This window comes from Acomys minous (assembly GCF_964271855.1).
Source record: "Acomys minous genome assembly, chromosome: 17".
Classification (NCBI taxonomy): Eukaryota; Metazoa; Chordata; class Mammalia; order Rodentia; family Muridae; genus Acomys; species Acomys minous.
This window is the reverse complement of record NC_140500.1, coordinates 14,026,340-14,043,370: the sequence shown is the minus strand read 5'-3', so window position 1 is coordinate 14,043,370 and position 17,031 is coordinate 14,026,340. Positions and strand designations below refer to the sequence as shown.

Sequence of the window (17,031 nt, the reverse complement as noted above, 5' to 3'; positions counted from 1 at the left end):
CAGACAGAGTTGTCTTGGAAGACCTTAGCAGGATGGCTTCTAGCCTGGACTACTATGTTTGAGCTCATGCAAATCATAAGTCGGGTAGCTACTAACTGGCCCTCTATACAATCCTTTCCCATAGTAGGATGTGAGGTGCAGCATACGACTTTTAATAATGATGCTGAGATGAGTCACATGATTACATTTTGAAGCACTATCTGGTATTTTACTTCATCACTAGGAACAGCTAAAGAGAGACTATTAACATGAATAAATTAGAAAATGAGGTATAGAGAAGAACCACGCAGCATCTACACATAAAGCCAGTGGCAGGACTGTAACAAGGAGATGGGCCAACACCAATGTGGAGTGATGCAGAAGCAAATGGGGCCCTGCTTCTCTCTTGACTATGGGAAGTGATCTGATGCTGTTGTAATTAGATCAGTGTTACAGCTGGTAATCTGGGTGACACTTGCCCCTCTGGCTATCTAAATCCTATAAATACATTTCACATTGGCCAAAATGAAGGCCAGATGAGTTTTCTGATGTCTCCAAGGAATGAAATTATACATCAAAAGGCATACCAATTATCAGTTTGTAGAAAACGCAGAGGACACAGTATATCTTGGTCATTAATATGAGAATGCAAGCATCAGAATTCTGCTAAGGGATTCCCCACGTAGGACAAAATGCAGCAGCTGCATAACATAAACATTCCAAGAAGAAAAAAAAAAAGGAGTCAAGAGGTAAACCTAAAGATTCAAATAAACCTGATAAAGAGCTGTGGAATCTGAGGATTGTATTTGATTAGGATGTTAAAAGTCCCTGGAAAGTGACATTATATTTACACACTGAAATGTCTGAACAGTAGATGTGTCCCATGTAGGAATTACTGTGGTACTTTTTTGTATAATGGCACAGTGACCACTAAAACTTCTTTGTTATGGGTACCTCATTGACATGCAGATAAAAATAATAAAATTGTGGCCCTTGTTTTAGGATGATGGAGGAGGAGGAGGAGGAGGAGGAGGAGGACCTGAGTAGGCATATGGTTGTTTTAATGGACACTATTACACTTTTATTTATTTGTGTCTGCATGACTGTGTGTTTGTTTGTGCACACAAACATGCCCTGCATTGTCACAGTATTTGTGCAGAGATCAGAGGACAACTTGCGCACATCTATTCTTCCCTTCCACCACGTAGGTCCCTGTGATGAACTCAGGTCTTCAGACTTAGCAGCAAGTACCTGTACCCGCTGAGCCATCTCCCAGGCCTTAGAATATGATTAAAAACCCAGCAAACTCATTATCATGACTCAGTGATTGTAGAAGCTTCATGTTGATACCTGCACGTCCACTCCGCCATTCCTGTCTACTTTTGAATATTTAAAGTTCTCGTCTTATATCGCAAAGAAAACAAGATGTGGCTGCCAGTGATGAAATAAAGACTCTTTAGGAAGCTAAGAGATTGGTTTTGGACCATGATTATTTCAACTCCTCTAACTCATAACCCCGAGATTCCTAAGCAGCAAGATTCACAGTGCAGCCGGGCGTGGTGGCGCACGCCTTTAATCCCAGCACTTGGGAGGCAGAGGCGGGCGGATCACTGTGAGTTCGAGGCCAGCCTGGTCTATAAAGTGAGTCCAGGACAGCCAAGGCTACACAGAGAAACCCTGTCTCGAAAAACCAAAAAAAAAAAAAAAAAAAAAAAAGATTCACAGTGCAGAGGAAAGCTGACAACCAGAAACCCCCAGGGAAGAGTAGCTTTCCTCCTTCAAGATGCATCCTTAATAAGGCTTTCTAAACCACTGTAAAAACAAAACAAAACCAAACAAAGCAAAAAGCACAAAGTCCAAGGGAAAAAAAGACACTGATTCTGGATATTTTTTTTACCCTGATAATTTGTGGTAGGTTTCTTTATTTTTTGAATATAAAGTGACAGAAATAATTTGCCATTAGAAAAGAGAAAGGATCTTTGACTATGTACAGCTTTTATACATCACAAAGGTTTTTCTTGTTTTTATGTTGTCTTTTTTTTTAATTCATTTTGATTTTTGTTCCTGCATCATTTGAACAAGTCCAAACTGGAAATCTATACAGCTCACAAAAAAGCCCTCCACCCTAAAGACCCCCCCACCCCCACCCTACCCCAATGAGAAACAAGATAAAACAAAAGAATGAAATCAACTTATTTCGTTTGTTAAAGGTAAGTCATTTGCTTATATATATACTTGTAAGTAGATTTTTTTTTTCAAGTTCAAACACCAAAACCCAAGAGAGAAAGAAAAATAAAAAATAAAAGACCCAGTCATCCGCCCCTCCCCCCACTCCAGAATCTCAATTGATCCCTGCATGTCCAAAATAAGAAATCGATATTTACAGAAAACAAAAACAAAAACAAAACAAACAAACCTAAAAGAACCTGGAAGTGAATGGGCTGGGGTGTGGGGGGTGGGGGGTGGGAGGGAATCTGAGAGTCAAGAGGAAGGAAGGCTGCCCCCCCCCCCCCCCGGGGAGGAAGGTGGGATCTGGCCTCACAGAGTCCAGGCAAGCCTGAGAGCTTCCTGTGCAGGGGACACCCCACCTGGGAAGCTATGACCAGTACCCCTCCCTGGGATGACACTGGGAGGGGTGTGGTCCTGCAGCCCAAGCCACTGTGGGTGTGTACAGTGGGTGTTTCTACCACCACCCCTGCACACTCGTGCTCAAACTCACACGCACACCCACAGGCACACGCGCACATGCTTCGGTCATTGTGGCTAAGCGTACTTATGACACTGTCAGAGGGTCGGAAGAAGACATTTTCCCTACAGGTCAGAGTTCATCGTCCTAGCCTGTGTCTTCTCTGGTCTGTGCTAACATGCCAGCTAAGCTCTCCGCACGTGTTTCCACAGGTTCAAGGGCTACTCTAATGGATGAATGTTGGGGTGGCCATTGAGTCACAAAGCTCCCACTTAAGAGTCCTTCTCCTTTGTTCAACCCTTCCCCCCCCCCCCCCTTCCCATAGATTCTTACCCAATTATGTTGATGGGACAGCCTGAAGGAGGGGGGATCTCAGCAGATGGAAGCTGCTGGGCTATGTTCAGTTTACCTTTGAAAAGCTGGATTCCTGCTGGGCAGGAAGGAAAGCAGTGAGGAGACTCCCCACCCCACGCCCAACCCTGTAGCTTTGGCTTCCCTATTCTTTGCTGAAGGAGTTCTAGCCAGCACTAATGCACAAAGCATGGAATAAGCCCTTGAGTTGGCTCTAGTGTTCTTCCAATGCAGAACTGAAGACAGGCATTAGGTGAGCCGTGGGCCGTGGTGCACACCAGCCAGTCTTTGGGAGGAAGCCGGTGGGTGTGTCCTCACGACGAACAGTGACACGGGAATCAGCACTGCGGTTCAGATTTCACTATGCTCTGTTCAAGATTTTGTTGGGTCAGGAGAAATGCCTACTGTCTCTTCAAATTATGATTTTTCTAAAGGCCCAGAAAATAAAATATGGTCAGTCTATCATTGGTGTCGGACATGTGTGGAATGTTGCAGAGAAGGCAAGATCTATTTTATGTTTGCTACATCGCCAGATTCTACACAGTATGCCCCACTCCCGCCCTCTGCCGCCTCCTTTGGTCAGATTCCTTATTTTTTCCAGTATTATCTTCAAAGTACTCCTTCCCCCTTGCCCCCCCTATAAGCCTCATTCAACACCCTTCTACCCTAACCAGTCATCCTAATCATCCAAAATATCCCCCCTCGAAGGCTTTGAAGGGTGTCCAACCATTTCCTAATGCGCCTGGTCTATTGTTCTCTGCCACAAAAGAAAAACACTGAATAAAAATCATCAGTCAGAGAAAACCTTCATTTGTGAGACTCGGACAGAAGCAAAGCTGTTTGCTGTTCCCTTAGATTTCTTTTAAAAAGATGAACAATGAGTAAGATAAATCCGAGCAAAGAATTCTGATTTTCCCCCCCCCAAGGAAAGCAACTTAGTTGGAAGCTTTTTAAAGCAGAAAGGGCAAGATGTATGGTGAAATATGTCTTCCTGGAGGTAAAGGGTCTCTATGCAGTTTCCATCCAGGGTCACCTCTAATGACATTTATGACAACATGCAGAGCCAAACCAGGAGTGGATGTGGGTATGGATACTTGCAAGCCCAGCATGCAGGAGGCTGAGGCAGGAGGGTTGGACTTTGTCTGCAAGCAAATAAATAAGCCAAAGTGGAACTTTGCAGTAGCAATTTAGAGGCAACTGAAAGGCAGGTGTGGCTTGGGGAGTTACTGATGAACCACCAGAGTGCCACATGCTGCTGACAAGGCATTGCCCAGCACATGCAGCCTTGTCACTTTGATCTGGTAAAGGCTGCCACCACCAACCTTAACGACCCATAAACTTGGGAGTCACAGGGAGGGGCCCATTCTGACCTTCATCCACAGATAAAAACAGCCATCTCCTACTGCAGCCCATCTTCTATCCCTCCTCGGCTTCACTCCTTCCTGTGAAGAAATGGCCCCCAATGTCACACACACCCTGATGATTTCTGTCACCTTCTTGACTCTTTACAGAAGTTCCAACCTGTTCTACTGAGCCCTGTGCTTCCCTGTCACACATTTGTCACAGAGCCAGTGTGGAGGTGGCTCTCTTGCTCAACACTGTCATTCTCAGAACAGTTCAGCTTATAAGAACACATACAGCAACCAAATCTAGTCTCGAGCCTGGATTGATCAGTGAAATGGTCCTGAATTACCACTCACAGCTGATGAAGTCCCTTTGTATTTCACTTAAGAATCATCAGTCAAGACAGACCTGATCCCAAGTCGGTCTACCTACTTGCCTCTGTGCCAATACCACAGTCTCTCTATTATAAAAACACCAGTAAGCTCGGTACCCCCAGCTTTCTGTTTGCGCATTAGATTCTGTCCCCTTTTACTCATCATAGATTACTCATCATAGACGTTACGCCTGTCAGCATCTTCTCTTTCTAATCCCTATCAATGATTCTGTCTCTACAGGATCATTCTGTTCCTCACAAAATGGGCTATTAAAAAAAAAATCCCTCCCTGGTCCCTGGGCTTCAAGCTTGGATATTCAGATGCATAATCTGCTTGTCACCTGTATGTTTGGTAAGCATCTTATAGTCACCATCACAGGAACATTTTCCTCTCAGTGAGTGACCCATGAGCCTCAAGGGACACAGACTCTTCTGTAGTGTCCACTCCTGGCACCTAGACCATCCTGGCATAGCGTTTGGATTCAGTAAGCAGCCCAAGAATGAGAACTGCAGACAAGCATTTTCCAAATACAGCTTTCAATAAAAAGTAAAGTCAAACAACAGAAATGACCGAAAAGACTCCTCTTCCAAGAGAAGGAATAAGCTTAAAATCCTGCATAGTTGTTCTTTAAGCAAACATGGAAGCTCGCTTTGGATCTAAGAATTGACCTTGTTTATTTTTATTTTTAATAATCAAAAAATGACTTAAGTCTCATTAAGCAGTTGGTCTCTGTCCCTATGACCCCCTGCCCCGACCTCCTGGGCTGTTCCTCCTCTGTGGCCCACTTCCCAGGTGCCTTCTGCTATAGTGGAGTTAGCAGACTGAACCCTTGGGAGCATTGCTTCATGCTTTTAACCAAGTTGGTTCAGGAACACAAGCTCTAGTTCCCTTCTGGTGAGCTTTTACAGCTTAAAAGATCAGGTCCGAGCCAGCAAATTCCATGTTAATATGCGTAAGAATCAGGATTATGGCAGTCTATAAAACGCCTGTTTGTAATTGAATCTGCCAATTTCCTTTCTGGAGTAAATAGTAATCAGATTATACATCTTGGTGTTTTCACCAGGATGGGAAGATGTAATTTCATTTAAAAGATTTTGTCTCTCAAAGGTGACCTAACTTTGTGATGCCAAGCCATGCTAAAAGTGAAGGAGATGAAGAAATAGAAAAGCTTACGCTAACTCTATTCTCTTGATATATTTTCCTCTCTGTGCCCTTTGGCTTCTCAAATTGAGTAATTGCAATTACCATGAGTATGTGGCTCCTCTACTCAGAATGTTCTAGGATGGAGATGGTCACTCTGCCGTGAGGTCTGTGGATGTGCTCTTGCAGGGAAGCCTGTGACTATTTCTAAAGTCACTCTATGCCCATTTCTGAGCAGTCAGCAGCAGCAGGTTTCTCTTTCCACTAGAGCCCATGGAAATGGCAGACAATATTTTTTTAATGGGGATAATCAGGGCATCTTGGTATGAATATTACCCTTTCTTGTCTACCCGTCTTCTTTTCCTTCTGGCATCTTTCTCAGCTTGGTGAAGAACATTATTTCAGGACCATGCTCTGTTCTCTTTGTCACTGAGTTTATTTTCTACTCTGTTTTTCTCTTGTTTTAATAGCATAGATTATGAACAATTCAGAACTAACGTGCAACAACTCATTGGCAGAGAGATGGAAGCATTTGGCTTCCTCTGTACCTAGGGCAAAGGAGATCTGGGGATACTGCAACACCATCAGTGTGCTCAAACTAAAGCAAACACTCTCCCCCTCACAGATCTTGTGACTTGAAAGGACACAGGAAAGGAGGGATATGGGGAGGAAAGACAGAGCGAGAGCAAGAACAAGAGCGAGAGCAAGAGATTAATGCCTTCATGCACACAGAAATCATCTTGACCAAAGCCCATGTGGACCTGCTCAGTGGCTGCTTAATATTCTAGAGCACATCCCTCTCCTGTAGCGGGTCCTCAGGCTCTCACTTGAGAGCACTCACTTTCCTAGCTCTTGACCTTGAGTTGAAGCGTTTGAGGACAAGGCCGCGTTTGCTTTCTTGCTTACTATTTTCTTTCATCTCCTTCTTTCCAAATTAAGAAGAAAGCCAATGAGATATTATTCTCAGATCGTTTTCTGAGCAGTCTGTTTAAATAAGAACCCAGTTTAAGGAGCACACTCTTCTATAAGGAGAAAACAAGGTAGCGAGGGAGACCCAAATCAAGAAGCGGGGTCGGGAGATATGGCAAGAGGCAGGGAGGTAAAGAAGGATTTCTATGGACAGACCTAGAAAAGCTGTTGTCAGCTGTAAAGCCTGCTTTGCAATGGGCTATTAAAATGAGCATTCAGGGGTCAATTCCCTAGCATAGCTTTTGTCAAATATGAAGCAGTGAAATTTATGTTGTAATCACGGCTTTTAAGAGGAAAGGGCCTCAGAGGAGAGATGGATTACAGCCAGACAGAGCACGATTCCCCAAAGACCACTGGGATTAAATGAAACACGCTGATCCTACTCATTCTTAGTGAATTTCTGTATTGTATTTTTTTTTTTGCAAGTATGGTGTTTCATTGGTGATGGCTGTGCAGATTTCTCCATCATGTGGCAGATAATATGAAAAAAGAAACAAAGATAGGCAGAAGACAGGCACAGATGCCTGAGAGCGTTGGGATGTTGGTCTTGGCCCGATTTATCTCTCTGGGAAGAGAAGCACATTTGGCACCCCAGAGGGACACGAACAGAAGATGCAGAGACTAGTACTGCTCCATCTTGTTTCAGTGAAAGAAAGATGCTGCACGGCTACAAAACCTCTCTGACTTTCTGATTAGATTCCAAATTACTGGGCAGGTGCATTTCGCCAAGGTCTCTCTCTCTCTCTCTCTCTCTCTCTCTCTCTCTCTCTGTGTGTGTGTGTGTGTGTGTGTGTTGAAACTCATTGCCTATGCCCAACCTCCACCCAGGTAACCACTTGCATCCAGTAGGCCTTATCCAAACAGGTTTTAAGGATTGTTCTTCAATAGGAAGTGACAGACAAGATTATAAGTTACCCCAGGGCTCAATAACCAGTGGGACAAGCTTGGCTTGGGAAAAAAAATCAATCTACAATAGGAGAGGAGATACATTCTGTCCTCAAGGTCAGTGACAAGGAAGTTAGGTTCCTGTGGACACTGCTGCTGAGGAGAGAGTCTTAAGCTCTGAAATAGACTTTTACCCATTTCTGTCTTTGCACAAGAAGCATCCATGGCAGCTATAGTACACTCAAAATAGGAAGCTACCCTGATCCTGTATATACTTTCAGCTTGGCTGCTTTGGCCTTGGGTAGATAGGGACTTGCTTTCTAAAACTTTTTCCATAATGCTTCCTCAATCTGTACTGTGGGCAGCTTTGCTTGAGGATTGCCTTTTTCATTTCCACTTTAATATTTAATATTAAGCACAAGAGCTTTGTGGTTCCAATTAGGTAATTCTCCAGCCATGCCCTTAGGGCCCTATGAATCCTATTTCTATTCTGCCCCACAATGAATATGAGTATAGCACCAGAGAAGGAATGGTCATCTCAGGGGAGGAAGATGCTCCAACACCCAGCAGGTCTTGGCCCTGTTATCCATTCGTAAAGAGCATCATGATGTAGGGAATGCAACTCATAAGAAAAACGAAGTCATCATGGCATCAAGGTAGAATAAATAGGCTGCTGCCCTCCTTCTTAGCTTGCTAAGCATACCTACATGATCTTATGCCAGCTATCAGGAGGTGAAGGGGTGGGAGAGAAGAGTTATTTGTCACCAACTTGATTCTAAATCTTCAGTTTGAGGAGCATTCACTTGCTAGTCTCAACTCCTCCTCTCATGCCTAGGGATGAGTAACTTCCTCCTCTTCCCACTCCAGGCCCTTGAACTAGGTTCTTGGGATACCCTCACTATAAAAGTGATGGCATAGATTTCCTACCACTCTCCACTTTCCATTTTCCAGCATCCTCACTGGAACACAATAGACTGATTAAACTGGTTAAAGCCTACATCAAGGTAGAGCTTTTCACCATGCTTGGAATAAGCAGAATGTTCTGTATATGGACTAGAATCTCTTGAGATATAAATTTTAGAATGCTGTTCTCTGGAAAGGTGGGTAGCTTCTAGGCTTGCTTCCACTCATCAGTGAGTAGGTAGGTTGCAAGAGGAGGGAGCTGTGGGAGTCCCTCAGCTGTGGCTGCTAAACAATTTACCGTTACAACCTTGGGGCAAAATCAAAGTCTCACAGCTATTGGCTGCAGATGCTGTGGCTCCCTTTCCTTCATGATTTGGGCAGCCAACCTCTCTTCATTGTGGTTCTGGGGACATCAGGTCTTTTGTCAGAAGCCCATTGCTTATCAGTTGCATCATAGTTCTTGTACGCAATGTTTTCAAAACCAACTCATGCCTTGATATTAGTAACAGGATACGTTTGAACTCAGCTAAATTAGATACAAATACCCAGGAAATGAAAATAAATGATTCTGTTTTAAAGCTGCCTTCCCTATGGGTTGGCCCATACTACTGATGCCTTCAGCATTTCATGACCACTTTACACATACCTAACAGCTCCCCCTTCCTAGGGTACCAATCTGGGAGATTTGGGCTGGTCACATTCCATATGAAATTTTGAATAATAAAAGATTTTTTCATGTCTTACCTCACAAAACTCAAACATCTTGATTTGCTCTTCAAATTTCCTTCCTTACAGAACTTTTTCTATCTCCACCTTGCAGATGGCTATTTTGTTCCACCACTTGATTGTTTTCTGTAGACTAATGCATTGTGGAAGGTGGGTAGGGTGGGGATCTGAGAAGATGAATTTTGTGCAAAAGATTTGGTTAAATCAGCTGCCTGTATTTCATGACTTCTCTCTACTGTTAGGTATTAAATACTTGAATTGGGAGACTAGTGCAGCATGACTTTCTGAGACAGACTGGGCCTCAATATCCACATAAGTCATAATAAAAGCTTTGAGTTTCCAATGCATCCAGCTTCAGTGTATTCATCTGTACCACTAAAGCTCACCACGTTTCCATGTAAAGGAGGTCATCTGGAGAAATAGTGATGGTAAATTATCCCATATCTGCATACTGATTAGATTGGCTAACTTAGAATATTCCAGAAGCCAAATATGATGAAGATCCAAGTGCGTTGCTGGTGATTCCACAAACACCACCCTTCTCCAAAAAGGCAGTTCCATCATGCTGGAAACTGCTACTGCCCTGTACCTTCTTTGTAGCATTAGCTACACATGTCTTAGTGATCGCTTACTTTTGCCTGTTGCCAAGACTGAACTCATGTAACCCAATATTGAATTCATTGCCCTGGTTGTTTAAAATGCTGAAGAGTCTCAAGGGCTGTGACAAAACGATTTATTTCCTCTGGTCTACGATGCCCAATTATGTACACATTGGTCATCAAAGTACAAGCTGGGGTGTTAATAGAACTGTACTGGTCAGGCTCTTGTTTAGGACCACCAGATGTCATATATGCATTAACATTCTACATGTACCTCAACTTCTCATTCTAACAGTGTGTGCACCCATGTACGTGGTGTGTGTGTGCACATGTGCATGTCTGTATGTGTGTGTGCATGTGTGTTTGAGAGGTGGCATTGAGATACATAAATATGAGGATACTTATGGTAAAGGGCTCATCTAATTACATGCAACTGTGTGAAGAACAGGAAACTTATTTATAAGATTGAGAACACACCAGGTGGTGCTGCTGCAAGCCTTTAATCCCAACACTCAGGAGGCAGAGGCAAGTGGATCTCTGTGAATCTGAGGCCAGCCTGGCCTATAAATGAGTCCAGGACAGAGAGAAATCCTGTCTCGGGAAAAAAAAAAAGATTGAGGATACAATTCAGACAGAGGCAACAAAGTGACATAATTTCCAATTTGCCAATGTTTCTTATACCACATCTAAAGGGAACATTAAAATAGCCCTGGGTTCAAAAGAAAATGATTATTGGTAATAATTCATTATAATTAGAATGAAAATGTGACAATGGCTGCTACGTAAACTAGTCTGACGAGGACTGAGGCTTTGGGAGGACATGTTTTTTCTTTTACTTTCTTTTAAAAGAACCCCTTTGGAGGTATAGAATAATCATTATCTGAAGGAAACAGGCCACGGTGCCACTTTCACATCCCTGTGGCCATTATCCCCTACAGCTCCACGCCTGTCAGATGCCACACCCCGAGCCTCCTCCTATCAAGGTAGACAGGTTCACAAAAGTTAACACGCCACAGCAAGGCTGGTAGGACAAGCTGTGTCCTCTGTGCCCAGAGTGGTGAGCAACAGCTCTCTGGGTGTCATCCAATGGACCAGGACACTGAATCAGGGATGGCTTATCAGCAGACTTCCTGGAAGCACTCAGGACCTCACAGGTGAAGCTGGGTCCAGCTGCCTTACTCCAGGATACAGAAGTTTTCTGGACACCTCTCCTGGCATTTCCACAACGGATCAAAAGGCCTCAAGTCCCTGAGTACTTTGAAATGGGCCATTAGAAAATGCTTTGCAATATGCCTCATCTTTAATCTGCCTTGCTTCTGCCTCTCAGGTTACAACCAAAATGGGTAAACAGAAAGTACAGTTCTCTCTTCATTTAGGAGACACCTAGAAACTATGCTTCAGCATTAAGGTGAGGTTTTTACAGATTGGATGTGGCCAAAAGAATGGGCCTCTGGGAGGCTGTCGTCCTCAAGTCTGGTCTTTGGGGGGGGGGGGTTCTTCACTTCCTGAAGGGATCCTCAAAGCCAGGAACCAACTGCCCCCCAGCTCTACTTGTGACATGAAGGGAACTCCTATATTGGCCTCTTACTATTTGCTTCACTATCCTTCACACGTACTGGTTAAGAAAAAGAGTAGAATAGAATAGGATAAGATAGAAAACGAAATGGCCATTAAAAAATGCATGTAATGTTGGTCTGGTCCAGCAGAAATTCATGGATGCCCTTTTTTGAGAGAACATCTGTCTCCCCACACACCTACAACTTAGTGGCAGTCTGTTTCACTGCTTAAAACAAATGTCTCATAATATCATGAGATGGATTTTTCTCTAAAGTGTTAATTACCTCCACTGTAAGGATTAATGCTATCTACAACTATTAGTTCTTGAAGGAAAAAAAAAAACCTCAATCCCTTTAGACTTAACATGTTAACCTTTATTAGCTATCTCCTAAGTCGTGGCAAGTTGTAGCCCAGGTGGCCAGCAATAATCTGTCTACCTCTGCTTGTCTTGATGAAGAATGAACTCCGCCTGGGTTTTTGAAAGGCGGACTTGTCACGGCCTGTAACGTATTTGAGTTAGGTTCACTACAGCATGCTTTAAATTAGCACTTGGTGGCAGGAGATGCTTCCCAAAGGAAAACAATTCATGATCGATGACATCATGAGATTTATAGAGGAAGTTGGCAAGGAGAAAGAAAAAGAATATCATCTGGTACCAGAGAGGCTTAAGTAAAATGGCGGGATCTGCCCCAAGAGTTCCTTCAGAGCTAGAGACAGACAGTAACCAGAACAAACGAGTGAGGTTGTTAAGTAAAACTGAGGGACGGTGGCAACAAGTGAAGGCTGCATGAAGAATTGAGGACAAGAAGGTCATGAGGCCAGCATGATGCTCTCTCCTCCAGGGCAATGAATCTAACCATATTTACAGAGCAAAGAGGACTTGAGACACTAGAATTCTCTCTGGAACAAGTCATTAAAATTCTGACATATTTTCACTTGAGATGTACATGTCAGAGGTAATGTGTTTAATAACCTCAATGCTGTAAAGCCTCAGAAAGAGTGAGGAAAAAAACCCATCCTCAAGACAAGGGCATAAGCAGAACGAACAGCCTCTGACTGCAGGTCTGGCCTCCCAGTTACAAAGGTGGACACTTCCAGCACTCAGTGAAGCCCATTGGTCCTGTCGCACAACTTCTTGAAGTCCACAAAGCTGTGGATTAATGAGCTTGAATGGTAACAAAGCCCTTCTGTCAGTGAAAGTGTCTAAACAGCTGTCTGACCCTTGAGTAAAGACCCGGCAGTCCCAGCATGGGTCATGCCAGGCTCACTCAGGGCAGTGATGTGTCCAGATATCAGCTCTACTCAGAGCATCTGGAAGGCCCTGGCATCTCACACTCAATCAGGATCCTCCCAGTCTATCCTTCGGGCATTTACTTTGTAGATACTCATCAGTGCAGAGACACATTAATAACCATTAAGCAACAAATAAGGAGGACTCCAGAGATTTTGTCATATCAAATATTCACTAGTACCCTTCATATACAAGATACCCTATTAGGTAATATAGGAAATTAAAGGTTAGTAAATGTCTGGCTTGTTTAGAATCTGGTAGAGAAGATAACGTGAGCAACCAAATAATTATGAAGATGGTCTCTGATGGTTGCCACCCAGGAGATAAAATTAAAGTGTCATGGGCATTCATAAAACACCTAATTGTTTGTGCACAGATTGTAGAGGAAATAGATGCTATAATTATTTACCATCGTCTTTGAAGACTTATATAGAAGGAGTGAACTTGCAAGAAAGGAGGGAGAAGAGAGTTGGAAGCAGGGTATTTTGGGAAAAGAGGAGTTTAAGGTACAAGGCAGTCTAGCCGGGCAAGGAATATGAAGGGACAAGTTTGTAATTTAACTTTGCTGTGGCCAGGAGAACACAGAGGAAAAGGACCATCAGTCCTGCCTGCTGGAAAAGTGTGTCAAGAGATGCTCATTAAAGGCTTGTATTCTGGGTTAGGGATGACACAGGGTAGCTGTGGTTACGAAGTGCAAGCTGCTGAGAGTACAGTGCAACATAAATTGCTGGGACAATGATATACCACGCCGAAATAATCGGCGGGAGGGAAGAGCCCAAAGGACAAACAGAGGCCAAAGAACTTTACAGTGAGAATCAGTAGGTTTTCCAAATGGTCCCGTGTGCAAAATCAGGGCCATGATGGAGCCACAACCTTTGTGTGGTAACAGAACAGCGGTGTCATTAGCCAGAAGGAGATCTGCTAATTATGATGGTTTTGAAGGGGGTAGGTCTGGATATTTGGGCCAATCTGAAGTGGGGCGATGAGAAATGTATGCACTAAGCTGAAGAGAAAATTAGTGTCTACGAGTGGAGATTCGAAATTCATCTTAACTCAGAACCATGAATGTCATGGAAGTCAGAAAGATCCTGAGGAGTTGACATGGAGGGAGGCAAACTGAGAACACACGCCAAGTCTAGGTGGAGCAGGAGCAGAAAGGAGGCAGCTCACAGAGAAACTGAGCTAAGATGCACATCAGAATGTACCACCTTCCACCGCTCAACTCAGGTTAACCTCTAAGGGCAAATAGCAGGCAAACAAAAAAAAACGCTCTTGGGTTTTGTAGCAAGACTCTCATTGCGGCATTGCTACTCAGTGTTTGTAGGTGAGTAGCAGATTATAGACTGGTTGCAAAGCTGTGCGCATTGGGTACGGACGTGAAGAAAGTCTTTCCATTTAGAAGTTTGGGAGAGCAAAGACAGACAGAAGCAGTCAGGGATTCAAGAGTCCAACTGACTGGAGAGAGTTGTTCTTACAGGTGGCTGCCGGATTTTTTTTTGGGATGAAACAGTCAGATGGATGGATGAGAGTGAAAGTACACTGTCTGAAGTGTACCTCAGAAAGATCGCCAAGAGGAGTTTGGTCCACAGGGGCGAGGAACACTCAGTTGAGAAACTAGCAAAGAAGAACAAAGAAAACGCAAGGCTGCAACCAGAGTTTCTGAGTGTTAGCTCTAGAAGGTGTCGTAATTCCAGAAGGAGTGGTCAAGCCCTGGCCCTGATGTGGAGAGTCAAATCTCTGTGGTAGTCTTAAATAACATAATGGATATCTTTTACACAAACCCTGAAACCAGAAAATATTAAACCTGCATGTATAATCACGGAAATTTATGCACGCCTATTAATATATACATAATACATACATTTAAATATTTTATACTTGTGCATTTGCATATCCTACACGAGTGTAACATACTCCATTTTAAAACCTTTTATATACTTCTCAGCACTAGCTCAGGGACATAATAAGTGCTCAACAGACATTGGTTTATTTTAACTTACATATTTATATAGAGCTTTTAAATTTATTTTTCTTTCTATACCACCCCTTAAATCACAACCTTAAAATAATTATTAACTGTTAAGCAGAGTTCTGGTTGGAAACCACATCTTTAAAATAACAGCGTTGTAATGGACTTAGAATTGTGCTTTTTCATTGTAGCTTTGGCCCTTGCACTAAACGCCACATTGACTTTTGCCAAAAGTGATGCTGTATCCCAGCATCCCAAGACTGTGAGGAACACTACCAATCACTCTGCTCCTCACTCTCCAGTCCCATCAGCACGACAACTCCCAGTCACACCAGAAAACTCAAGATGCGGAACACCACCAGTGGCTCCCAACGATTGGCTCCGACACCAGTGCACAAGGACGCAGTGGCAGAGAAACATACAAGATTCCTGACATGCCCCTTCCACTCTAGGCGTTGCTTTTACAACCCAACATGAGGGGAGTTACTTCCCCTTGCTTCCATATTGGTACCTGGAATGCCTTGACCTCACTGTTCTCTCCAAGGCAAGGCAGAAGCACTAACTTTCCCCTAAGGCTTTGGCTGGGGCTTTGTTGTGGGAGTAGGTGGGTTATCTTCCAAGCCACTGAACTCACAGGGACTTTGTGTGACTGAGCAAATGTGGTTAGAAAGGGATGAGGGTAGGATGTGACATTCAGCCTATGACCTTATATATGGCCACCTCCCAAACTACATGGAATCCCAGATCAATGTTAGAAGCCCCCAGAATGACAAATGTACATTTCAGCATTGACCCAACCAAATCACATAGGCCCACAGGTTAAATAGCACCTGAGAGTCAATTGGCTCCTTCACAGAGAGTATGGAGAAGGAAATTAGGAGAGTTTAGAATGTGGGCAAGTTAGTTAGCAGATTAATTGATCTGGAACAGAGAAGAGATAATTCAGCAATTTTTATACTATGCTAATGGACAGTATACTAAGTGTGAATGGGCGTTTTCCCTCTGCAGCTCTCAACTCAGCATCTTGTATTTGAGGAGAGGCACCCGTCTTCTGATTCCTGAGTCACAATTCTTTCCTGCCTTACACGGGGTCAAAGGTGGCTGTCTATAAACTATGTACACAACTGTGTGCTGAAAATAAGTGCCACGTGGAACTCCTGAGCAAGGGTCCCATGGGCCTCAACTGAACAGGTAGAGATGAAGCATGGCTCAAATGACCAGTTGTCTGGACCCTTTCTCCTTTCTCCCTGCTCTGCTGCTCATGATGCTCATGATGCTCTTGTTGCTTTCTCCTGCTGGTATAGTACAGCTTATTCCCAGGAAAAGGAATGAAAATCCTAATGTAGATTAGGTGTTTTAAATGTACAAATCCCTAATATGGCTTAGTATGTCACTCTTCCTGGGAATGCCTTCATTTCAGCAGCAGATGGACAGACAGACCAGGCCTAACACGGGAAATCTGCCTGGGAAGCTGTTGGCAGGCTCTTTAAGGATCTGGGAAAAAAGCCCCATGCTCATTTGCCACTGGTAAGGCCAGAGCCACTCCACTGTGACTGTCCACCTCAGGGTGCTGCTTGCCCCCTAAGGAATCACTTAGGCAGCAAGAAGACTCTCTGCTGCCGAAGTGAAGAAAGCAAAGGCAATACCATTGTGTTTCAGCAACCCCAGGTCATACATTTTTCTATATGGCTTTGGGAACATACAGTATGGCCACAATGCCCAGAAACACTGAACACATTCACCGATAAACTGCCAACATGTCATTTACGCACACATGTGAATCACTCCCAGCACACCAAAGCAGACACGCACAGGGTGCCAAGTAAGGAAAGGGCCTTTTCAGAAATGGTGACCAAAAACAGAATAATAAAGCGAGTTCAGGAATATCTTTTCCAAAGGCTTTTGCCCAAGCATTACAGTTACTCTGTCCCTAAATCTTGAACTAACTAAAAAACAAAAACAAAAACAAAACAAAAGAAACCCTAGCTCTTAAATGAGAGGTGCAGGTGACCAGCACTCTGCAGAGAATTCTCCCTGGGGCAATTCCTGATGGCCATGGAAGACTGGGTGAGTGATATTCACGTCACTGTATAGAGGACTCCTAGTTTACACATGCGTTTGGGCACTACTGACACCACCAACATTTAATGGGATCATCTGGGATTTTTCCCCCCCACTCACAAAATGGCTGTGGCCAGTACAGGGGAATACACACTAAGGATGTTTCCCAAGTTCTGGCTGAAGATACACAGTGACAA

General features: G+C 43.7%; 1 protein-coding gene across 2 annotated transcripts in view; it reads right to left on the bottom strand.

Moving 5' to 3' along the window:
* Positions 1 to 2,652: 2,652 nt before the first annotated feature.
* Positions 2,653 to 17,031, bottom strand: part of GRIN2B (glutamate ionotropic receptor NMDA type subunit 2B) — a 459,317-nt gene continuing 444,938 nt past the window's right edge. Inside the window, exons 15-16 of one of the 2 annotated variants that reach the window (XM_084766785.1) lie at positions 4,387 to 4,458; positions 2,653 to 3,444 (exon numbers count right to left, since the gene is read on the bottom strand). In XM_084766785.1, the coding sequence (XP_084622911.1) occupies positions 4,433 to 4,458 (26 nt within the window). In that variant the 3' untranslated portion in view covers positions 2,653 to 3,444; positions 4,387 to 4,432. Of the gene's footprint in view, positions 4,459 to 17,031 lie in introns of both variants that reach the window. The other variant, XM_084766784.1, reaches the window with a different exon arrangement.